Source organism: Notolepis coatsorum, assembly GCF_963971535.1.
Source record: "Notolepis coatsorum genome assembly, chromosome: 3".
NCBI classification, from domain to species: domain Eukaryota; kingdom Metazoa; phylum Chordata; class Actinopteri; order Aulopiformes; family Paralepididae; genus Notolepis; species Notolepis coatsorum.
In genome coordinates, this window is record NC_140167.1 from 38,711,859 (window position 1) to 38,737,789 (window position 25,931).

At 43.8% G+C, this 25,931-nt stretch overlaps 1 protein-coding gene across 1 annotated transcript in view; it reads left to right on the top strand.

Annotated features, from left to right (window-relative positions):
- The window catches only part of btbd7 (BTB (POZ) domain containing 7), a 56,723-nt gene that overhangs the window by 9,910 nt on the left and 20,882 nt on the right, over positions 1–25,931 (top strand). The window contains exons 2-3 of the mRNA XM_084310236.1: positions 1,004–1,231; positions 11,553–12,710. Coding sequence (XP_084166362.1) covers positions 1,150–1,231; positions 11,553–12,710 — 1,240 coding nt within the window. The 5' untranslated portion in view covers positions 1,004–1,149. The remainder of the gene's footprint in view (positions 1–1,003; positions 1,232–11,552; positions 12,711–25,931) is intronic.

The following is a 25,931-nucleotide window of genomic DNA, read 5'->3' on the forward strand; positions in this document are numbered from 1 at the left end:
TTATTAGTATGGTGGGTAGAGGGGGAAAAAAACTAGCAGTTTGAGATAAAGCAGATTTTCATCACCATCTCTTTGCCTGGCCTTCCAGAATAGAGAGAGAGAGAGAGAGACGGAATGAGTATGTATGACATGCATGAAGTTGATTTCTTTTCACCAAGTTTTGTTATTGTTAGGAAAATAACTTTTTTAATAGTAAAATATATTTTTGTTTCATTTAAAGTTATGTCTTGACTACGTACACACAGGCGATAAAACATTTATTTCAGGACTGAAATCTGAATCTAGTAAAACTGCTCTTTCAAACGCAGCAGCAGTAGCAGCCCAGGTCAGGTTAGAGCAGGTTTGGCAGCATGGAGTTGGAGGAGTGTGGGCTGAGACGAGAAAAGCTAGGTTAGGTTTCAGGGTCAGGATGGGACTTGGGGGGGGGGGGGGGGGGGGTGAGACGCTGTGTTGGGAGGCTGGAAGGAGCACGACGGAGCAGGGTTGTGCAGGAGGCCGGGGCCATGCCTCCGTCCCTAGGAACACCCTACATCTGCATTAGATTTGTTGCAGCCTGCCAGTCAGTGTTTCCTGAGGGGCAGGCGGAGGAAGTCCCTGTTAACCTTGAGTCATATTGTTGGAGGTTGAACACACTCCTGGAATGAGGAATGTCACACTAAAGACCCTCTCTACAAACATCGCCAACAACAACGACAATCTCTGGTATTTCAGGGCACTAAAAAAAGTCAAGGAAACTGTTTTGTGTTTGCACTGAAAATCAATGCGGCAGAAACAATGTAATAGATAGTGAGATTTCCTAGGGTTTCACAGACGCACACACACATACCTGGCCTGCTGGCCATTCATTATCAGTGACGGGCAAGAGTCCAAACAAACAAACTCATCGTGTTCCCTAATCCTTATGTGGGGGTTACTACTCTGCAGTGCCAACGTTTCAAATCCAATCACTGAAAAAAATTAAGAATCCAACTACTTTCCTCCCTCTCCACCCTCCTCTTCTCAGGTATGGCAGGCAGTGTGTGGGGCTCTGCGGAGGCTTCAGAGAACCTGAGCACCGACGCCGACAGCTGAGGATCGGAGCGCTCTTTCCTGGCCAGCATGACTCAGCGGGTGGGGGGACCCCCAGAAAGCCAGTGAAGAGAACTGAGGATGGGCGCCAATGGATCCAGCTACCCACACTCGTGCTCCCCTCGCATAGGGGGGAATTCGCAGGCACAGCAGACTTTTATAGGTAGGTCTTTTTGGTGTTTTGTGTATGTGTGATCAATTATACTAACGTTTTTAATGAATGATTGCGGGGATTAGCTGCGTGATAACGGGGTCCACCTCGACAGCCATCGCTGGTTTTCTCCCTGTGTATTTTTGATTAGCGGCTGATTAAAGTTCCACATAGAAACACTGTCAGTCAAACGTGATCCCCGCACCCCTTTCATTTCTGAAATGAAAGTCATGTGTGTCGTCTGGTTTGCTTGACTGGAAGTGTTGAAGCTGTATTCCATTAGACTTTTATTTTCTCTGGCACCTCACAGAGAACTGCTCAGTCATGCATCCAGCTGCCTGTGTGATAATTCCCATGTCAGACTCCGAGCATCAATCCTTCATTCATTGGATCTCACCGGAGGCGTAAAATGTTATTGATGGCCATCGATGAGTTGTCTGCCTACAAATTTGTTCTGATGGCCAATGGCTTAGAGCAGGGCCACCCAAAGTGGGACCAGGGGGTCAAATTTGGCGGCGCAGACCTCCCCGGGGCGCCTTTTCAAAGATTTCTGAAGAGTTGATACGAGAAGGGCCGCCTCGCTGGTCACATTGGTAAATACAGTATGTGAGCTCATTTTCTTCCCAAGCAAGCCAAGAACAAAACCCAACAACAAAGCACTTCTCACTGTGTAAGAGAATCTCACCATCTCCCCTCACTGTGTGCCACCTATCAGCAGACCACTCTGTGCACCTTGTTCCAAATATGTCCCATCTGTGTCTGGAGCGGGCCACAGTGGGGTTCACTTTCAGTGCCATCATCAGATTAAGTTGTTTCTATGACAACTAATGGCTAGTGGGCTTCTGCCACTCGCTTACCCAGTATGTCCGCAGCTTTCCTTCTCTCGGGTAAATGAGATCATGAGCATAATAGATAAGGCAGAGCGGTCATCTGATAATCTGTAGGTTCCTGGTTCAATCCCAGCTCCTCCCAGCATTGTGTGGGAGTGTCCTTTAGCAAAAATTAGGGGTGCACCGATATATCGGTCGGGTATCGGTATCGGCCGATAAGTGCCTTGTTGACTGCTATCGGCCTATCGGCCGATAAGCTCAAATGTGCCGATAGCAGTCGCCGATAAATACCCATCAATTTGTGTAGCGTCAAAAGGCAAAAAAAAAAGTTCACTCGCGCGATCTACCTGCACAACGCCCGCCGTCCCCCACACACACACACAATCTACTGCATCAAAGTAACTACTTATGATTAACAAGGCATTCGTTTTGTGGCATTAGCGTTATATAGTTAGTGTTACACGGACAATAACATCAGCATATTATTATTACCCATAGCAGCAAGGCATTACTCCGAGTCCGTTCATTAGCTCGGTTCCATTCCGTTGCTCATTCCGTACCCAACTACACATTCTGCAATCTGTTAATAAAGTTTTCAACCAGACAAATGTATAGAAAGGCTTTGTTTTATTATAACATTTGTTGCAGTAAAATCATTATGTCTCATTTGGTCATGCGTGGAGCGCCGGTCGGCAGCTAACGTAGCTACGTTATTAGCTATTAGATGCAAGACTAACGTTACTGGTGAAAATGTGATTTGCGTTGGAATACTCCTTTGTCAACTTGCTGTACTTTGCTTGCAGGTCTGCAGTCATTATTGCTGCATTATGAATAGCCGCAACTTTAGCCAAGGTAACGTTATGGCTAAACCTTTAACAATAGTTAACGCTAGCTTTCGGTTAGCTGTTCAATGCTATTAATAACACAACTCCCCGTCAACACCCTCTCTCGGGAAGATGGCATTTAAGAAAGTATCTGCTGTTAAAATGAAGTGTTACACGTTCAATAACAAGCATATTATTTACCCGAAGATAGCAGTAAACAAGGCATTACTCCGTTAGTACGTTCATAGCTCGGTTCCATTCCGTTGCTCATTCCGTACCCAACTACACATTCTGCAATCTGTTAATAAAGTTTTCAACCAGACAAATGTATAGAAAGGCTTTGTTTTATTATAACATTTGTTGCAGTAAAATCATTATGTCTCATTTGGTCATGCGTGGAGCGCCGGTCGGCGGGCGCCGGGCCGGGCAGCTAACGTAGCTAAGTGTGTTCTGCTCTCGCAAACAGAATGCCCGGAAGTAGAAAAATTTATAAACGCTTGCCGATTGGTGGTAAGGACAGCAGGAGGTGGGTGCTAGCGGTCACCGGTGTGGCGTAATTGGCCGAATCGACTGTCAATCAAAATGGTTCCATTGCATTGGTTGAAAGCTCTGGTTGAGAGAATAGTATCCTGCTGCAGGCCGCAAGAATGGTTCCATTGCATTGGTTGAAAGCTCTGGTTGAGAAAATAGTATCCCTCTGCAGGCCGCAAGACGATACTGGGAGAGAGATAGTGATACCATAAACATATTTCTTGATGTTTCCTTTTTTTAAGTAAGTAAAGAGGCCTACAAATACAAACATACACATACAAATATACAGTAGTTTCATTAAAAAAATAAAAAAAAAAAAAAAAAAATTACAAATACTTATATACAAATATCGGTATCGGTATCGGCCGATAGTGTTAGTTGAACAATCGGTATCGGTATCGGCGGCCAATTTTCATATCGGTGCATCCCTAGCAAAAATATTTAGATGACCTGCCAGATGGAAACCGACGTTGTGGTTCGTATGCTCAATGTCACTTTACAGAAAAATGCACTGTTTTCTATCACCCATCAATTCGGAAAGAGATAAAAATAAGAGGCAAAATAACATGTACAACTACCAATGTAATCTATATGCTTAACACTTTGATTACCAGCCATGCGGTGCGCCTTACCCCCGTTGAATGCCACCACCCACTTCAATGATAGCGCTCTCATATGGCTATGTGTCTAATCTGGCCGTCGCTTATCAATGACTGGTTTGCAGTCAACATTGTCGAAACGGATTGTTTTTTAATCGGTTTATTTCCGTTTTATACCATTTTGAAAACCCCTTGTTTTCTTACGTTTCAGGAAAATATAAAGATGCTGTGATAAATGCCCTTTACTGGAATATTCTGGAATACACAAAAACATTGAAATCTTTCGGCCTATTTATGATCGTTTTCAAATAAACGCTAGATTATCGATAGTATTATGTGTACTTATGCACGCTATATAAGCGGGCTGAAAAATCGAATCTCTTATTTCCTGATTGCGCACACACACACATATGGCACATGCTGATATCTCTGTGAAAAAAGTTCTGATTATCCTAAGACTGGTAAAATAGATTCCTTACCTCAGATCAGATGTTCTCCAAAAAGATTATTCCAATTCCTGATCGCCATTCCAAATATCGATCGCGTTTATTGATCCAGCGCTGGGTACTGGAAATATGTATTCCACACTGTTTTGCGGCTCGGCAATGACTTGGATCCCCTCGGGTGGCTTGCCGGAGAAGTAAAACGCGGAAGCTTGATCCCCCCCCCCCCCATGTGTTTCATTCAGTCTAATCCAATGGGGTGCAGTACAACAGGGAGAGACGATAGGGGGCGGTATTTTCCCAATGGAGCTCAGAGAGTTTGCAGCACTAACGTGAGACTAGATTGGTGAAATATGAATTCAAATCGCTAATTAAAAAAAACGATATTTATCGTCACTGGCACTCAATGGTCGGCATGAACTAACGACATATCTCGTCGCTGGCACTCAAAGTGTTAAGTGCCCATGTGGTAAGGCATATGTCAGTAAGACAACACATGCTTTAAAAACACGTATTGCTGAACACAGGAGTACGATGCGGAATGGGGATGAAAAAAGCCCAGTAGCTTTACATTTGAAAAAGGCACACCACAATGTCTCATCACTAAGATACCTTGGAGAGTGCATCTTCCAAGACGAGGGGGAGATATAGATAATCTCCTACTGAGGAGAGAAGTATGGTGGATCCATTATCTTAAAACTATGGCACCAACAGGACTCAATGAGGACTTTGACATTAGACCTTATTTGTAAATGTAACTTATAGAGGAAGACAGTCAATAGACTTTGTTTTTTCGTTTTAGTTTGTGTTTTCAGTGGCTAGGACTTGGACCTTACACACTGCTGCCTATCTGTAAATTATGTCTAATACTGTGTTTAATATAGATATTTCTCAAAAAAATCTCCTAAAAAATGTCATGAAAAGATAAATTGTGTTACTTAACACATTGAGTGCCAGCAGGGGCGCACGATTTATCGCTTGAATGCCAGCCTTTTGGGACTGATTTTCCGATATTTCATGATTTTCACAGAGCTATTTCTATATTCTATATTATGGCTATGTGTCTAATACGCCCGTTGCTTATCAATGACTTGCTTGCAGTCAACATGTACGAAACGGATTGTTTTTTCATCTGTACATTTCCGTTTTATACCGTTTTGAAAAACTGACGTTTTTGGAAATTTCTAGAAAAAGATTCCGCAGGAATCGTCCTTTAGTGTAAGTTTCAAGTTTCTTTATTAGTTGTCATACAGAAGTACAGAATACTTTTATACAAAATGCTTCTTTCTGTTTCTCTCCAGAGACTGTGCTAGGCAAAAATAGATAAGTATAAAATAAGTATAGCAAGTAGAAGTCAAGTACGTAGACAAAAAATTTCAGTATTTACATATATACAATGCTCAATGTAGAGTAGAAGTAACTGAGTTACCATACAATATACTATACAGTGCAAAGCAGAGGTGGGATGAGGTACAATTTAGGTACAATTTACAGTAAGGTGTAATGAGGTATGGGTTGTAGTGCAAATTCTTTACCAATAAATATAAAGTGTGCTTAGGTGTTCTAAAGTGGTTAAAGTGGGTGCTGCAGTGAGTTGTATGTTTAAAGTGAGTGTGTGTGTGTGTGCTGCGAGTGCATTTGATGGTTGTTACATAGTGTTATTGTTCGTTGAGCATCCTGATGGCCTGGGGATAGAAGCTTCTTCTGAGTCTCTCTGTGCTTGCCATGATACTCCGGTATCGCTTGCCTGACCACAGCAGTTCAAAGAGGCAGTTGTTTGAACACATTGACATTTTCCGGCTGATTTATTAATCGTTTTCAAATAAACGCTAGATTATCGATAGTATATGTGTACTTATGCACGCTAGAGAAACGGGCTGAAAAATCGATTATCTATGACCTGGTCAACGTCATATGTACACATACACAAATAGGGGACACGTTGTGAAATATGTGAAAAAAACATGTGATTACCCCAAGACTGGTAAAATAGATTCCTTACCTCACATCAGATGTTCTGCAAAAAGATTATTCCAATTCCTGATCGCCATTCCAAATATCGATCGCATTTATTGATCCAATGATCCAACCTCGAAACACATATTCCACGCTGCTCTGAGGGTCCTCAATGAATGTAATCGTCTCTGGTTACATGCCTGAGAAGTAAAATGTGGAATCCGGGTTTTTTCCCCCCCCCCATGCATTTCCATTGAGTCCAATCCAATGAGTGCATTACCATCCGGGAGACGATAGGGGGCGGTATTTGCCCTTTTCGAGGTCAGAGCCAGTCCCAATGATAACGTGAGGCTGGATTGATGAAAAATTAATGGATATCGCTAATAAAAGCAATACCGATTAAATAACGAGATTTCTCGTCGTTGGCACTCAACACATGGCGGCCAACAACAAGATTTCTTGTCGTTGGCACTCAAAGTGTTAATCATGTATAAAATTTATCAATCATGCAAGTCTTGGGACTTCCCCTGATCACCAGGTGTGGCTGATATTCAATCTATTTCACTTCCTGTATAAAAATGTCATTTTTGTGTTGTATTCATGCTTGAAGAAGACCGGAAAGGTCGGTCAAAACGTTGTATCTACTGCCTTTTTGTCAATTAAAACACCTTGAAACAACGAGTGAGTTGCGAGCCCCGCTTTGTTTTATGTATTACTGTTTTTACAGTTTGGCTCAGCACCAAGAAACGGAGGATGTGCGTTATATTTGTCCTTTAGTGTCCTTTAGCAAAACATTGAGCCCCTAACTGCTCTCAATGAGCAGGATGTTGACTCCTTGCATGGCTGCCTCTGTCTTCGGTGTGTGTGAGTAAATGAGTGAATATGAGGCAGAAGTACCCCCGCAACTCCAAAAAACAAGACTGATAGTCTTAAAGGGGAACTATCTTATAAATGGCCTTTTTGAGTGTTTAGCATTGTTTCCTAGCTATGTGAACTTATATTAATATGATCTATGTCTCAAAATTCTCATATTGGCGCATTCTTCCAATTCTCCTCTCACAATATTCACCCTCACTGAACTGAGTCGTTTGAAAATGTGCTTATATGTGATTAAGCATTACATCACACGCAGGAGTGGTTTGTGACCAATAAACCATGCCTAGGGGTGGTTGTTAGGCCCGAGGCGCAGCCGAGGGTCGTTAGACCCCCCTAGGCATGGTTTATTGGTCACAAATCACGACTGCACGTGGTGTAAAGCTTTTATACAACTGCCAGATTCATCCAACCTTATTTCTATACAATAAACACACATTAATCGAAGATTTATTGAAAAAACCATCCGCCAGAAAAAGTAGTTCCCACAACTCCATGTGGAAGCAGCTTGAAGTGCATCCAACCAAACTAACACATCCAACTGTGTATTATTGAAATGATTGAGAGAAGTTGCCTCATGTGGAAGCAGCTTGAAGTGCATCCAACCAACTAACACATCCAACTGTGTATTATTGGAATGATTGATTGAAAATTTATTAAAACGTTTTCTTTGCCCTATAGGAAAAAAACGTTTTCTTCGCCCTATTTTTTTATTTATTTCTTTTAGCCTAAACTTAACCAGTTGGAAACCAGGGGTACAGTAATAAAATTAGCAATCAACCAATCAATCAATTCAATAGACCATGCTCACTTAAAACAGCGCTGCTTCTCTCTCAGTCTGACTCCCCCGCTGTTGCAGACAGGAGTGTGTGTGTGTGTGTGTGCGTGTGTGTGTGTGTGTGTGTGTGTGTGTGTGTGTGTGTCACAGTGTGTGTGTGCGTGTGTGTATGTGTGTGTGTGTGTGTGTGTGTGTATGTGTGTGTTTGTGGGTACGCCAGCGTCGGACAGTGTGAGAGAGAACGCTGCAGTCGGAAAGTAGGAAGGAAGAAATTTAAATCAATCAATTAATCTATCAATCAATCCGCGATTTTTCTTTTGTTCTAGATTGAGTCAAGACCCATCAATTACATCATCCAACATTGTTTAAAATACTAACACATTCCCCTTGACAGAATCGCTTCATATTTAGTCGTTATGGTGCTTTCAACATAACCATTTGTTGTTCGCGATCCTGTTTTCTCCCGGAGTGAGCCGGGGAGGGTTATGTGATTTGGTTGTGGGCGGGTCCTGAGCCCAGGACCGTGGATTGTTGTCAATAAAGACGTGTGAATGGCCAATCAGAATCGAGAAATTTGCATGCCGTTGTATAATGTCATATAGTCACTGCTGCATGTTAATGTTCAAGAGGCGGCGCAGGCCACACAGTGGTTTAGGAGCCAAGCTCAAAACAGCTCGAAATCTTGAGGTAGAAAAATGCTGTTTTTGAGGACTTGATTAGAAATACAAAACAATGAATAAAAAAAATATATATATTACAGAGGTGTTCCATAGACTCACAGGAATTGTGTAAAAGTGCCCAAATAGTGAAAGAAATAGTAAAATAGTTCCCCTTTAACTGTGGCGTAGCCGGCAGGCAATCAATGTAATGAAGCAGCTAACATTAAATAAGCTTACTAGCCGGCATCCAAACAGAGCTGAGACAAATGATAGCAAAGCGCTAATCGCGATTAGAGCATGGCTAACGTTTAAGAGGATATGGCAAAGCTCTTTGCCATGTTGACTTGATAACTTTTGATGCAAATATCAAACTTTGTATTTCTGGTTGCTAGATTGCTAGTAGTTGGACTTGCTCATAATTAGGTTATGTGTGTTTCTATGTCCTTGAGAATAGAATAGAAATACTTTTATTATCCAGAGGGAAATTTGACACTGACATTTTAGCTGCTTGTTCCCATTAGTTTTAAGTAAAGAAATTCTTAGTCAATTAATAGTCATTAGACAATGTTGACTCATTAATTTGTAACAAATCTGTGAAGCTTTAGTTTCCCACATGCAATAATGCAGAAGGACCTCTTAATTACCAGTGATTCTTTTTAGGAAATGACACATTCAGCATGGATGACTGATGACTGCAGGGAGCCCTAACTGTTAGGGCTCCCTGCAGTCATCAGTCCTAAGTGTTAGGACTGATGACTGCAGAGAGCCATACGTGTTGTAACTTGTGTAGAGAGCCCAGTTTGATTGTTGCCTCCTACCTCGCTTTGCTCGTCTTACTTCTGTTGGACTGGAATCATAATGATAGCTCATGTGAATATCATTATTTTCACAGCGGCCCTTCCTAGTCGAACACGAACACATTCATGTTGCTGCATGTACTGTGTAGGGGTGGTTCTCATATCTATGCAGTCATGTTACAGGTGCATGAGCCACTGCCAGACATGTTCCATTTGGCTCTACTCTGATGCAATTTTATTATATCCGAGGAATTTGCGGTAACTTGCTTCAAGAATCAAGAGGTTTATTTGTCACATACATACCAGGGCATTAGGGCTGACCTTCGAATTTTTTTTTGGGATTCGAAGCTTTGGGGCAGAGATTCAATTTTAATTCGAAGCTTCGAGATAGACAAAAATAAAATAAAGAAATTATAAATAAATGCTTAAAAAAAAGAAAAAAAATTGTTGTGGGACTTGTACAGCACTTTGTTCAACTTTGTCAGTGCTGTAAAGTTTAAACCTTTTTAAATCTTAGACAAACGAAACACGTTGCTTTCATGAAATATTGTAAGCCGTCATTTGAGGCTTTATAAAAGCAGCACAATGAACACAAATCTGTCAGTGCTGAGTCCGACCTCATCTTAAATAACAGCATTGCTTGTTGTAATTAACAAAGAGAGGCAGAGTTTATTTTGCCCCAAAAAAATGTATTTAAAATATATTCGGTTTTTTTCTTCATATTCGAATGCCCATCGAACGAAACTTCTAAGTATTTAAGACAGCCCTACAGGGCATACAGTGAAATGTGGGTGGTCATGCCCGCATTGATTGTGCAAAATACAATAATAAAATAGAATAAAATAGGCATAGAAAAAAATAAAATAGATAAGACACAAGATATGCATGATAAAAAAAGACTTATTGCTTAGAAGCCTGGTGATATAGAATCTTAAAAGCTAGTATCCACTTGTTCAATAGGATGTTTTTGGCCTGCTACAGCCCACCCACCCACCATATTCACATTTGTCCCACAGTCCTCCATGCCTGGGAAAAAAGAGGGCATTACTTCTTTTAGAGGCCAATTTTCATTTGAATCAAAGTAAACACTCAATAGAAGTCTTTGGGTTTTACGAGAAGCCAGCAGGCTCTTATAAACCCCTTCTCGTTTGTTGACTCTCCTCTCTGGTATTATTTGTAGTTGAAAGTTGAAAAAGCCCCTTTTTTTTTTTTACATAGAAGCGGTTGTTTCCTCCGAGGTTTTGTTCTGAGCTAGTTGCTGGCCCAGAGGCTGAAGATGATTCACAGTATTAGAATGATTACTATTTGGGTCACAGTGATTGATGATCAGAGACGGAGCGAGAGGGATTCTGTTTGGCAGGGCTTCCTCTGACGTGGGAGTCCCCTCTCCCATACCAGCGATGACTGCCATTGGCTGTACTTGGGCCCTTGTATGTGAATGGAGTCCAATTCATTGAGGAGGTTTTTTTAAGAGGTAATTGGGCTAGTCGCAGTGGTCGGTGTGCTGATGCTCCATACTTCAGTCCAAGAGCACCAAGGCTAGCTGGGGATGCCAGTGATTTTCTGCTGAAATGGGATCCAAACACGGGTAGTGTGTGTTTGGCCTGGCTTTGGTGGCTTAGCTGATCGCACCACACGGGTGGTTGAGACAGATTGAATTTCTAGCGGTCAATTCTACTACAGACTAAACAAGAGTATTGGGAATTAAGAACTTTTTCAGTCTTGGAAGATGTAGACAATTTCTTAGGAAATAGCTAAGAAAGAGTCTTATAAAAATAGGTCAAGCTACGTCACCAAACTGGTTTATTTTGAAAACGGGCCATATCAGTCTGGCTGCTGTTCGCTGTGTCCCATGGTTTCAATGAGGAATGCAACCAAGCCATTTCAGGGAAACTGACCGACACAACGTTTTCCTTTTTACCTTTTAATGTGATGAGTATCTGTTGAAAATGTAAACGTCCAAGTATCCCGTTTGAGTTGTCCAAACACACCCCATGCTGCTGATGTAGCTAACCTCCTGCATAATGTGTGTATGTGTTGCAGGGACATCATCCTACTCTCACCAAGGTTATGGCTGGGAGTCTAAGCTGTACAGCCTGGAGCACGGCCACGAGCGGCCTGCGGACAGGAAGAAGAAAAGCCTGGGCCTCGCCACGCTCAAAAGGCGGTTCATCAAACGGAGGAAGTCCAGCCGCTCGGCCGACCACGCGCGCCAGATGCGGGAGCTCCTGTCTGGATGGGACGTCCGGGACGCCAATGCCCTGGTGGAGGAGTACGAGGGCACCGCCTCCCTCAAGGAGCTGAGCTTCCACGCCAGCCTGGCACGGGCCGAAGCACCCAGCCTGCAGCGGGATCTGGCCGCCCTCTATCAGCACAAGTACTGCACTGATGTGGACCTCATCTTCCAAGACACCTGCTTCCCTGCCCACCGTGCCGTCCTGGCCGCCCGCTGCCCCTTCTTCAAGACCCTGCTGTCTTCCTCCCCCGGCTACGGGGCAGAGGTTCTCATGGACATGGAGACGGGCGGCATCGACATACCCATGTTCTCTGCCCTGCTGCACTACTTGTACACAGGGGAGTTTGGCGTGATCGGGGCGGAGGACGCTAGGCTGCAGAACGTTGACGTACTGGTGCAGCTGAGCGAGGAGTTTGGCACGCCCAACTCTCTGGAGGCAGACATGCGAGGGCTGTTTGACTACATGTGTTACTATGACGCCCTGCTCAGCTTCTCCTCAGACTCTGAGATGGTGGAGAGCTGTAGCGGCGGAGGAGGAGGAGGAGGGGGGGCCGTAGCAGGAGCTCCATCTGGTGGTCCAGGAGGCGGCGGGGGGCCGGGCACCCCAGACGAGGACCTGAGGGCCCACAAGGCCGTGCTCTCGGCTCGCTCGCCCTTCTTCAGGAACCTACTGCAGAGACGCATCCGCACGGGGGAGGAGATGACTGAGCGCACGCTGCAGACGCCCACTCGCATCGTGCTGGACGAGTCCATCATCCCACGGAAGTATGTGCGGGTGATCCTGCACTGCATGTATACGGACGCGGTGGAGCTCGGGCTGGTGCTGCGGGGCAGCCCCTCGGCGGGAAGCCTGGGAGAGGTGCAAGTCCTGGTGGCCGGGGGCCGGGGGGCCAGTACACGCACAGAGGAGGCCATGGAGCTCTACCACATAGCTCTCTTCCTGGAGTTCAGCATGCTGGCCCAAGGTAACCGTCTCACTCACTCACTCACTCTCTCTCACTCACACGCACACAGCATATGAATGGCACTCCTGGTGCTTCTGAGTATATTCAACCTCCAGGGTTTAGTTTGAGCTAATCTCAGAATCTCTTTTTATAATCTGTCCAGTGCATGATGATGAATGGTAAGACGGTTTCAGCCACTAGGCAGAATGCTTTACCTTTTTTAAAAACCCTTTAAATCAGCTTTGATAGGGTGGATAAATGGCCTGCATTAGGGGTGGACGGTATAAACGGTATGAATTTGCGCTACGGTATGGATTTTGACTACCTTCATACCTTGTGACCGGTAGACTAGAGCAGCTAGTCACAGCAGTAGCAAGGACGTTAACGTTACTTGACGATTCACTCGACGTTTTCAGTGGTCGTTTTGTACTGAGTTTTTCTCCACTTGCTCACGGACCTTGCCATATAGTTTTGGCATTTCAATTTGGCTAAGGAGGCTGAGAGGAGACTTGCTTTAGCACAGCAACGGGCTAACGTTAGCCACTAAGCTAACGTTAAACGTGACTCTGCGGCGCCGGCACCTGTTCCATTAGTGAGGAGGGGGGGGGGGGGGGGGGGGGGGGGGTTATATTGACGAGGCTTGACAACAGAGGTTCAAAGATAACTTCACATTTATTTGGCTATTCGTTTCTTTATATCGCTTTATCCATCAGGGCTGCTCCCGTTTCCAACTCTGTGTGTTGACAATCCTGGTGTGACATCATCAACTACGGCAGCTTAGGACACTCAAACCTCAAACTCAAACCTAACTCTCTCTCTCTCTCTTTTTCTCTTTCTCTTTCTCTCTCTCTCTCTCTTAATTTTTCTTTCTCTCTTTCTCTCTTTCTCTTTCTCTCTCTCTCTCTTTCTTTCTCTCTCTCTCTATACGTTGTCAAACATGTACGTTTGATGGAAAGAAACCCCCTGTAGTTTTTATTTTCAGTTTGTGCCGCTTGATTTGATTGTATTTCATGAAAAAAGCGTTTTTCAGAGATGGAAGTAACTTGAGAAAGGGGTTTGCATATGGCAGTTTTGCACAATAAATGTTCTTAAAATACCTCTGTACTATGTGACATATGTCCTAGTAATACAAGAGTACAGTAATAGCTGCCATGCCAGTCTTTTACCCCTTCAGAAGCATTTATATAGAAATTTTAAGAAATTAATATACCATGATATATACCGTTACCGTCTATGCTTCAAATTATACCATGATATACATTTTAGACCATACCGTCCAGCCCTAGCCTGCACCATGCATTTCAATGTCAGTTTGTCACACTGGTCATTTTGATGCTGTCCGTTTCCCCCGGGGCTCCCTCTGACAATACTAGCTGGATGGAAGTTTTCATAACTGCCTCACTTTCTCTCAAAACGTATACATGTTCTAACTTCTATGCCTCCATGCATTTATTATGTTCTATTCTGCAACACACTGACGCATTCTCATGAGACCAGATTGAGCTAATTGTATCTTGGCTTGTTGTCCACATGCAGACTGGCCCTGGTGTAAATGGAAACACTGAACAGCATACTAGCTCATTGTGTGATGAGTGTGGAGAGTTCTGGCCGCCAGTAAACAGATTGATATACTGTAGGCAGGAAGGTTAGTCCCATGTCTCCAGAGGCAGACAGTCCTTTTATTGATACACGCAGCGCAGCCTCCATCAAGACTTCATGACTGCTCTATCTGTCACCAGGTAGCCTTCACGCCAGACTCATGGAACGTACGTGAGCTAGCTTCAGGCTAATCATCAAGCTGCGCTGCCTCTCTGGCTAGTGGAGACTGTTGTCACTTGAAGACAGTTGTTGAGCGTTCCAGACTTCGGCCTGTTTAGGAAGTCACTTACCATTGAGGCATGTTGTCGTCTAGTCTCACATCGGGATAAAAAAAGAGGACAATGCAAATATGATAACTCCAACCTAGCTGTAACCTAAGCCTGTCATATGGCGATGTGTCCTGACGTCACACTGCCTTGTTGTTCCTGTGCACTGAAAGTAGAGGACGACACATTTTCTCATTTGAATATTAATTTAGCTGTCGATTACCACGGCAACGATTGAAGCTTAGAAGGATTCGTGTCAGCCCTACACTGTACACTTACACACACACACAGCTGGTCAGATACCCCCCCCCACGGCTTTCATGTCACTCAGGGTCACTCAGGCAGCTTAAGCACCAGGCAAGCAGGCTACTGTCACCCCCACAACAAGCCCCTATTCCAGTGTATTTATATCCCCCCTCTCTCTCTCCTTCTCTCCTTCTTCCTCTCTCTCCCACAGAGCTGCTCAGTTTGAATCAGTCCCCACCAAGCCTCATAAGGAATGTTGGTTGACCTTGTGTCGCCATATCAAGGTCCTCTCTCTCTCGCTCACTCTCTCTTTGCTCTACCGCTCTCTCACTCACCCATTTGTGTTATCAAAACAGCACAGGCTCTTATACAGACAAACACAAACGTACACACATACATAAGCAAGCACACCGTTGGACTCTCAACACCCCTGTGCTCACCCAAGTGTCAAATGAGCTGGGAGCGCCCTCTGATTTGATTTCCATGTGACAGCCCGGTGTGACCCTCTGCTGGGGACCGGTGTGGCTGTCATCATGAGTATCACAGGTGGGGTGGCAGCAGAAAGGGTATGGAGCCGCCTCTCATCTGTCAGTCTGTGCTGTCCCCCTCTCCTCCTCCTCCACAACTCATCTGTGTGAAGTCCAGTTCATTCTCCCCCTATTAGTTCCCAGGCTGTGTATAAAATCCTTCTCTCACTCACTCACCCACCCCCTCTTACTCATGATACTGACCGATATTAAAAGCCTTATTAATTTTCCATGAGCACCCATAGAGATGATAATTAGTTTGCGTGCACACACTCGCACATACACACACATCCACACTGTAGCCCTACCAGGTTCTCCCCTTCTGCACACACACACACACACACACTCTCTGTCCACAGCAGTGCCTTCTCACTGCCATTTCAAGGGAACGTAGTAACTCTGCCAGCTCAGACCTCACTTCCCTCCCTCCCTCTCTTTTGTTCTTCGTTAGAACCCCCTGCCTCGGGCATCAGGCTCTCTCTCTCTCTTCCTTTTGTTTTGGCCTGTCTTCCTGTGTGTTTGGGTGGAGGCTTCTTATTCCTCCCGCCTGGGATAAAAGCACCACGGTCCGTGAGTAATCGGACACGATTCACATCCGCGGTGCTGTTTACAGGCTCATGAGTGGCACTGATGTTTTTAGTGGCTTTGGAAACCTGTGTGTTCCATAAACACCCAGCTCCAAATAATAACAGCCGAGTCAAATTGCGCACATTGTCGTTCCCCCTCTTTAGTTACTGTAGTGTGGAATGGGTTGTTACTGTTCGTTGTATTGGTGTTCTTGTCAGCCGGCTAGGCTCCAGTGAACGCTGTGTGGCACCCGGGGAGGACTGCCACAGTGAAGGCAGGATGGAGAGGGTTAGTATTGGATATAATGCTGATTCTAATCTCTGGCTCATAATAAAAGTGCAGCGCTTTAAAAGACTGAATGGGGCTGTGAATTCTAATGGGCTAATAGGGAACAGAGCTGCCTGCTTTCATGTGCTACTGGTCCCCACCAGGGGGGAACCTGTGTGTTTGTGTGCGTCCATGTGTGTGTACTGTACAGTGTAGTGTAGCTTAGTGTGTGTCTGTGGCTATGTCTGCAACTGCTCTGAGAGTTGGAGCACAGTTATGCAAAGGTGGAGAGATGGAGTACGAGAGAATTATGGTGTCTACTGTCTACACAGAGTGAAGGATAGTATCTACAGAGAGAGAGGGAAGAATAGTCTACACAACAAAGAGAGAGGGAAGGAGAGCGACTACACAAAGAGAGAGAGAGGGAAGGATGTACTGTCTACACAGAAGGAGAGAGGGGGGAAGGATAGTGTCTACACAGAAAGAGAGGGAAGGGTAGTGTCTACTAGGGCTGCAACGATTAGTAAAAATCGTCGACGAGGAATTGTTGCGTCGATTAGTAGTTTATTTTATTTTATTATTACCGTACTTTTCGCACTATAAGCCGCACCTGACTATAAGCCGCAGCAGCTAAATTGAATGATGTGTACATATATAAGCCGCACTGGACTATAAGCCGCATGTGTTTTAATGTTTAATTACCATATGTAAGGAGTGGAGCCTGCGGCTTAATTTGACTCAACACGGGAAACCTCACCCGGCCCGGACACGGAAAGGATTGACAGATTGATTGCTCTTTCTCGATTCTGTGAGTGGTGGTGCATGGCCGTTCTTATATTGAGCTTTAAGTTCCCACCTCTACAGAGAATGACTCCCATTGGGACACAATACTGTCGAACTCATTTACAAGTTGTATTAAGTTTAGCAAATAAGGGAACAGATAAATAACATTTCAATGCAGTAAAAAAAGCAATATTTAGATTTTCGGGTTTTGTCCACATATAAGCCACACCGTTATATAAGCCGCAGGGTCGAAAAATGGGGAAAAAAGCCGCGGCTTATAGTCCGAAAAGTACGGTATTATAATTTTTTTTGCACTACCTATCTTTGTGAAAGTGGCTTCTCAGCTCTGGTCCAGCTGAAGACTTCTTAGCTTAACATAACAGACCGACAGTAAGTTTGGAGGAACTAATGGGATAACTGGGGATGTTGTTTGGTCCTGACAAGAGTCAAAGTCTGGGGTGATGGTAGACAAAGCAACTCTGAGGTCATGCTCAATGTCCAATCTGTTCCTCTGCTCTGTCTTCATCTGGACCAGAGCTGAGAAGCCACTTTCACAAAGATAGGTAGTGCAAAAAAAATTATAAAAAAAATATATAATTTCTTTTTAATATAATTCTTTGTAGATTAGTCGACTAATCGAAAAAAATAATCGACAGATTAGTCGACTACCAAAATAGTCATTAGTTGCAACCCTAGTGTCTACACAGAAAGATAGAGAGGGAAGGATAGTGTCACTGTCTACACAGAAAGAGAGAGAGGGAAGGATAGTGTCTACACAGAAAGAGAGAGAGGAGGATAGTGTCTACACAGAAAGAGAGGGAAGGATAGTGTCACTGTCTACACAGAAAGAAAGAGAGGGGAGGATAGTGTCTACACAAAAAGAGAGAGAGAGGAGGATAGTGTCTACACAGAAAAAGAGAGAGGGAAGGATAGTGTCTACACAGAAAGAGAGAGGGGAGGATAGTGTCTACACAGAAAGAAAGAGAGAGAGGGAAGGATAGTGTCTACACAGAGAGAGAGAGAGGGGAGGATAGTGTCTACACAGAAAGAGAGAGATGGAAGGATATTGTCTACACAGAAAGAAAGAGAGGGAAGGATATTGTCTACACAGAGAGAGAGGGGAGGATAGCGTCTACACAGAAAGAGAGAGGGGAGGATGGTGTCTACACAGAAAGAGAGAGGGAAGGATAGTGTCTACACAGAAAGAGAGGGGAGGATAGTGTCTACACAGAAAGAGAGAGGGGAGGATAGTGTCTACACGGGGAACAAAATAAGTACCCGCCAACCGCCAATGGCGGGCAGATTTAAGGTTTGGCGACTAACAATGAGAGGTCTGCCCGCCACCTGGCGTGTAGTTCATATCTATACTCTTATTTTGAAAATCCTGTGCGGGTCTGAAATTGCGGGATGAAATTACCTACCTGGGTTCCATCCTAGAGGCTAATCTCTCCTGTGACAAAATGGCATCCAATGTAATAAAAAAAGTCAACCAACGAACTCGATTCTTGTACCGGATCTCCTCTCTGGTAAACAAGAATACCCTGAAGACTCTGGCAGGAGCACTCATTCAGGGGTACTACGACTATGCTTGCACCTCATGGTACCAAAGCACCTCAAAGGCGCTAAAACAAAATTACAAACATCTCAAAACAAACTGGTCAGACTACTGCTTGACCTTACTCCTAGAACCCACCTCACCCCTGCCCACTTTGACAACCTAGGATGGCTTAGAGTAGACGACAGAGTACAGCAACTTGCAATGGGCCTGGTCTACAAGATACACTACACGACCAAGGTACCCATGTACATGTCAAAATACTTCCCAAAGGTCAGTGAATACCACGATCACAACACCAGAGGGAGCTCCACAAATCATGTTAAACCCAGATTCGGCTCAAATAAGGGACTAAACACGTTTCGCAATTATGCCACATCAATGTGGAAGTTGGAACGCCCTACCCAAAGCTGTAAAGGAATGTGGATCACTACCCACTTTCAAAACCTCTCTCAAGGGACACCTACGGGAGACTGCAATTCAAAACTGGCCCCTGTAAATATCCTAACCCAACCCCCTCCAATGTACAGTCATTTACCTAGTATGGTTTTGTCAATAGTCCAATGTACAATTTTGTTTGTTTGTACAGTGTCTCCTCCCCCCCCCCTCAATGTACAGTTTTGCTTGTTTATACAGTGTGTCTCCCCCCCCCCCCCCAACCACCTCCAATGTAAATTACCCAGTATGGTTGTCAATATCCCAATGTACCCAACCCCCCCCACCCAACCTCCTCCAATGTACAGTTTCTACGTCAAATGTATATACTCCCTTTTCTTGACTCCTTCTGTATCACAAACAGTACTGTATTTGCAAATCTGGTATGTCATAAATGTATAGATGTAGCAGTACAATACTTTCCATGACGAAAGTCATGGAAAAAATAGTATACGAACAGATCGAAAAGTACCTCGCGGAAAAAAATCTAATCTACGAATTCCAATCTGGCTTCAGAACATCCCACTCCACTGACACATGCCTTCTCTACTTGAACGACCACATCAAACAAGAGGTGGACGCGGGCAAATACTGCGGCATGGTCATGCTGGACCTACAAAAGGCCTTCGACACTGTCAATCACACCATTCTGATTGACAAGCTAAAAGCAATTGGTTTTGATAGTTTATCAGTGAGCTGGATACAATCCTACCTGGAGGGGAGGGAACAGATGGTGGAAGTAAACGGTACACTATCCCCCCCCCCTCACAGTGAGCTGTGGTGTTCCACAAGGAAGCATACTAGGACCGCTACTATTCCTAATTTATGCAAATGACATGTCGTCAGCTTGTGACTGCAACTTGTTCCTGTTTGCGGACGACTCAGCCCTGCTGGTCTCTGACAAGAACAAGTTACAGGTTGAAAAAGCCCTCAGCTCGGAACTAGGCAAAATCTGCATATGGCTCGCCGACAACAAACTATCATTACACATGGGCAAAACAGAGTCCATTCTCTTCGGTTCAAATAACAAACTCAGCAAGACCGACGGCTTCTCGGTTACAGTGGGTGACAATATTATCACAAGGAAAGATGAAATTACCTACCTGGGTTCCATCCTAGAGGCTAATCTTTCCTGTGACAAAATGGCATCCAATGTAATAAAAAAAAGTCAACCAACGAACGCGATTCTTGTACCGGATCTCCTCTCTGGTAAACAAGAATACCCTGAAGACTCTAGCAGGAGCACTCATTCAAGGGTACTACGACTATGCTTGCACCTCATGGTACCAAAGCACCTCAAAGGCACTAAAAAACAAATTACAAACATCTCAAAACAAGCTAGTCAGACTACTACTTGACCTGACTCCTAGAACCCACCTCACCCCTGCCCACTTTGACAACCTAGGATGGCTTAGAGTAGACGACAGAGTACAGCAACTTGCAATGGGCCTGGTCTACAAGATACACTACGCGACCAAGGTACCCATGTACATGTCAAAATACTTCCCAAAGGTCAGTGAATACCACGATCACAACACCAGAGGGAGCTCCACAAATCATGTAAAACCCAGATTCGGATCAAACAAGGGACTAAACACGTTTCGCAATTATGCCACATCAATGTGGAACGCCCTGCCTAAAGCTGTAAAGGAATGTGAATCACTACCCACCTTCAAAAACACTCTCAAAAAACACCTACGTGAGACTGCAATTCGAAACTGGCCCCTACAAATGTCCTAACCTAGTTGTACAGTAAATGACCAAGTAAGGCTTTGTCAATATTCCAATGTACAGTGTAAAATGTGTGTGTGTCCCCTTCCCAACCCCCCCCCCCCCCCCCACCTCCAATGTACAGCCCTCACCCAACCCACCCAACCCCACCCCACCCAACCAACCTCCTCCAATGTACAGTTTCTATGCCAAATGTATATACACTCCTTTTCTGGACACTTTTGTATCACAAACAGTACTGTATTTGCAAATCTGATATGTCATAAATGTATAGATGTAGCAGTACTGTCTATCTGTATGTCATGTATGTCATATATGTTATGATGAATTGAAAATGGGGGACCCTGATGTAAACAAGACGAAAGTCTTTCTCTGGTCTGCATCCCCTTAACAATTGTATGTATTGAGCTGTACTGTACCCATTCTGCAATCTGTTAATAAACTTTTCAATCAATCAATCAATCTGACTATCTGTATGTCATGTATGTCATATATGTCCTGATGAATTGAAAATGGGGGACCCTGATGTAAACAAGACGAAAGTCTTTCTCTGGTCTGCATCCCCTTAACAATTGTGTGTATTGAGCTGTACTGTATTGTACCCATTCTGCAATCTGTTAATAAAGTTTTCAATCAATCAATCAATCTCATTTCCGCCCCAAGCGCAGCTCCAGTTATAATATCTATGGCTCCGGCAGCTAGCAACGTTCGGTTCATATGATACTCTTATTTTGAAAACCTGTGGCAACTCGACGAGTCATATCCGCCCAGTCCGTGCTTCTGCTGGCATTAAAGCAGAGCAGGGCTACACAGCAGTGCGCCTATTTTGCGAGCCGAAATAAGTCTGTGGTGTTTTTTTTTTCTCACAACGGGTCAAATGCATCTAACATGCGTTGCATCGTCGCCATTCCTTTATGCTAATATTCCTTATGTTGTTTATGATATTAATTGAAAATAGCATATGAGAGTATTATATAGTAATAATAACACATGGCGATATACTAAAAAGCTATTTATAATTTTTGGCTGGTAAAAAATCTACCTGGCTGGTCGTTTTTAAAATCTACCAGCCAAATGGCTGGTAAGTCAAAAAGTTAATTTTGTTCCCTGTGTCTACACAGAAAGAGAGAGAGGGGGAAGGATAGTGTCTACACAGAAAGAGAGAGGGGAGGATAGTGTCTACACAGAAAGAGAGAGAGAGAGGGGAGGATAGTGTCTACACGGTCTAAAATGTATATCACGGTATAATTGGAAGGATAGAGACTGTAACGGTATATATCACGGTCACGGACGATATATTAATTTATCTTAAAATGTCTATATAAATGCTTCTGAAGGGGTAAAACACTGGTATGGCAGCTACTGTACTCTTGTATTACTAGGACATATTTCACATAGTACAGAGGTATTTTAAGAACATTTATTGTGCAAAACTGCAATAGAAACATGCAAAACGGGGCGCCCCAGTGGCGAACCACATAGCGCGCTCAGCCGCGACACGGCCGACCCGGGTTAGACTCCCGACCCGTCGTTATTTGCCGAATGTCTTCCCCCCACTCTGTCTCCCATTCCTCCTATGTCTCTCTCTACTGGACTGCCCAGTAGCAATAAAGCGATAAAACGCCAAAAAAATAAATCTTTAGAAACATGCAAAACCTTTTCTCAGGTTACTTCCATCTCTGAAAAACACTATTTTCATGAAATACAATTAAATCAAGCTGCACAAAGTGAAAATAAAACCGACACTGTTTTGTGTACAGTAACTAGCACAACACTGGTGATGACATATGCTGCATGCGACGCCCGTCAGTCTCACTCTGCTGGAAAAATAAAGCCGCTTTGGTTAAGCTGTTAGCACAACACATAGGCCTAGTAGTTATAGTTTTCTCTCAAACACTAAAGTACTCTCTTATTAGTTATTATTACATGGCGTTTTAACATTCGCCGAAATGCTTGATTGTGATTGGTCAATAGTGCTCGGTAGAGGTCCGTTATTACTCTATAACGGACCTCTGCCGAGCAATAATGACCGCTGTTCGCAGCTGCAGCAATCAAGCCCACTGACACACACTGCATCAGTGCAATCAGACACACCTGCCGGCTGCCGGCGATAATAATAATGACAGCGGAGCCACCACACAACAACTGCGTGCGTTATTTTTTTCCGTAGCCGCATTTCTGGCAGACGCTCTCTGATTGGCCACTGACTGACGCTCTCTGATTGGCCACTGACATGTTTGCCCAATCGCGTGACGAGCTGTGTCTTTGCCCATTTCCGCGTCGAACAGCCTGCAAACTACCTGCCGTTCTATCGCCATGCTCTAAGACAAACTCTAACCTTAAAGGAAAACTCCAATATTTGGCGAAATTAGCTTATTTAACATCTTCCCTGGAGTTAGACAAGAAGATACATACCTTTTTTGTCTCTGTGCGTGCATTTAGCTTTGGGAACAGTCGCTCCGTTAGCGTAGCTTAGCTTCATCACTGTAAGTGGGGGAGGACGGGAGCCTGACGTTCCCTACAGGGTCTTACAGTCACCAAATACACTCCAAATACAACTCCAAAATGTTCCTGTAAACATGTTGTGACCTGTGTATTCCAGCGTTTCCGTTAGAACATATTCGTGCCGGTCTGGGTGTCCTGCAAGATTTCTATCCCCGGACATATTCAAGAAATTCCGGTCAGAGTTTTAAACAGCAGTCTGTTATCACATTTTTATGAGCTAACGAATTCCGTTATATTGGACATTTGTATTAATTACATCAAGCGAAGAATGAGATTGATTTGCAGAATCAAATTACTATCTCTCGCCTCCCAAGTTAGTGCGATACGCTAATCCAGCATCAAGCTCCCGCCCTGCAGGCTCGCGGCTGCAGCAGCTGTCACACGCACCCCCAAATGAATCTCGAGTCGACATCGCTTCACCTCGTTGTATCAGACACGTCACACATATTATAATGTTCAACTTCACACACGGCAAACTGTAGTTGATCATCACATTGCCTCGTTTGCTAGCTCGTCGCCACATGCAGAGAGGACGAGCCACATGCTCGTAACGCATTTGTTGATTTCATTATAGCCTACATTTAGTTATAATCAATAATATGCATTACTATGTGACACGGCAGTCAACCAACACAACAGTTGCATATGATTAAAAAATGTCAACACTCACTCACCCCGTCTCTCGTTGTGCCTATCCGTTTTGTACCTGCGAGAACAGCGGGTCGTCTGGTTGGTTCGACTTTGATATATCCCCAGCATTGGAACAGGTGGACGTCTGCGAGGCTCGCAACGGTAGCAGCAGACTGGGGATGCTCTTTGTGGTTCAATCAATAAAGTGTACTTTGTGTACGTTCAATCAATGTTATCTCTCGTACATCATAGAGGCTAGACTACTATGTCGTACCTCAGCCAGGAGAATTTAACTTTCCACTCGGGCCGCCGCCTGAACGCTCGACATTTCTGTTTATTTTCCGCGGGAGCATCGGCGGTCTCTGTGACTTCAGAAGACTCATCTTCGTTGTCAATGTCATTATTATTAGACCTGCTTGTGCTTGGTTTCATGAAATATTTGTTAAGCTTAGCTTGTTTGGCCATCTCTCTCTCTCGCTCGTATACCTGTTTGTCGTTATGGTGGCCAGACAGGCTCAAAAAAAGAAAGAAAAAAAAGATTCACATCTGAGCGGTGCCATCCGCGCTTTATCAGAGTGAAGCAACAATGAAACAAATGTAATGATTGTTTCGTTCATCGCATAGGCTATTTAATTTTAGCCTATTTTAATACAATTCAAATAATAATTGTGCTTAGAGGAATTATTTTCACCGGACATTATGACCGGAGAGATTTAAATATTCGGACTTCAACATATTTTGCCGGTCAAATACCGGTAATTACCGGCTAACGGAAACGCTGGTGTATTCACCACGTGGAGAAATAAAAAATAATTGAATTAGACAATTACGTTTTATGAGCAAATAATTACAAAAAAATGTTGCCTAACCACTCGAGTCTCTGGGCGCAGTCAGTGGTTTCAACGTGAAGCCGTGTTTGTTGATATTCTCATTCCTTCAAAGGATCCGAACCGATTGAAGTTTATGGATACCATGACTTAAAATCCTCTTACCTTGACTATTAAAAGCCTCCCCAATTTAGAAAACAGTAATCCAATGGCTGGTATTGATAATATAATACTAACTACTGCACGCTCGGAGCTAACCGAAGCTAACACAGAACAGGATGGTAAAGCAAATATAATGACTTCCTTTCTGGGGTTTTCAAAATAAAAGTGCGACGTTTATAGCAGCGGAAAACGTTTATTTTGTACATTATCTAACGTTAACACGAACCTAAACTAACTTTAGGTTAGTTGTAACGTTAGTTTAGGTTCGTGTTAACGTTAGATAATGTACAAAATAAACGTTTTCTGCTGCTATAAACGGCGCACTTTTATTTTGAAAACCCCAGAAAGGAAGTCATTATATTTGCTTTACCATCCTGACTGCGCCCAGAGACTTGAGTGGTTAGGCAAAAAATAGTTCAGAGTATATTTGCTTATAAAACGTAATTGTCTAATTCAATTATTTTTTATTTCTCCACGTGGTGAATACACAGGTCACAACATGTTTACAGGAACGTTTTGGAGTTGTATTTGGAGTGTATTTGGTGACTGTAAGACCCTGTAGGGAACGTCAGGCTCCTGTCCTCCCCCACTTCCAGTGATGAAGCTAAGCTACGCTAACAGAGCGACTGTTCCCAAAGCTAAATACACGCACAGAGACAAAAGGTATGTATCTTCTTGTCTAACTCCAGGGAAGATGTTAAATAAGCTAGCTAGTTTTCCTTTAACCAACTTCGAAAGAGTGCCTAAGCTTAACCGTCGAAAGAACTTGCCGTCACGCTCTAAGACAAACTCTAACCTTAACCAACTTCGAAAGAGTGCCTAAGCTTAACCAGTGTAGAAACGGGCGTCGGCCAATCAGAGAGCGTCTTGCCAGAAATGCGGCTACGGGAAAAAATTACGCCAACTGCATCTGCATTTGATCTCGTCTTGTCGATGGTGTAAAATGAATTGGGTATATTGTTAGTAAGTTAGCCATGTAATAAGCGGGATAATGTATAGCCTATACTCTGTCATTGTCGCGAAATAATTGACCTTCACTACGTTTAGAATTCTAAACTCTGTGTCTGTAAATTATTTTGCGACAATGACCTCGTAGCTATACATTATCCCTTACATAGATAACGTTAGCTAGGTGACACATT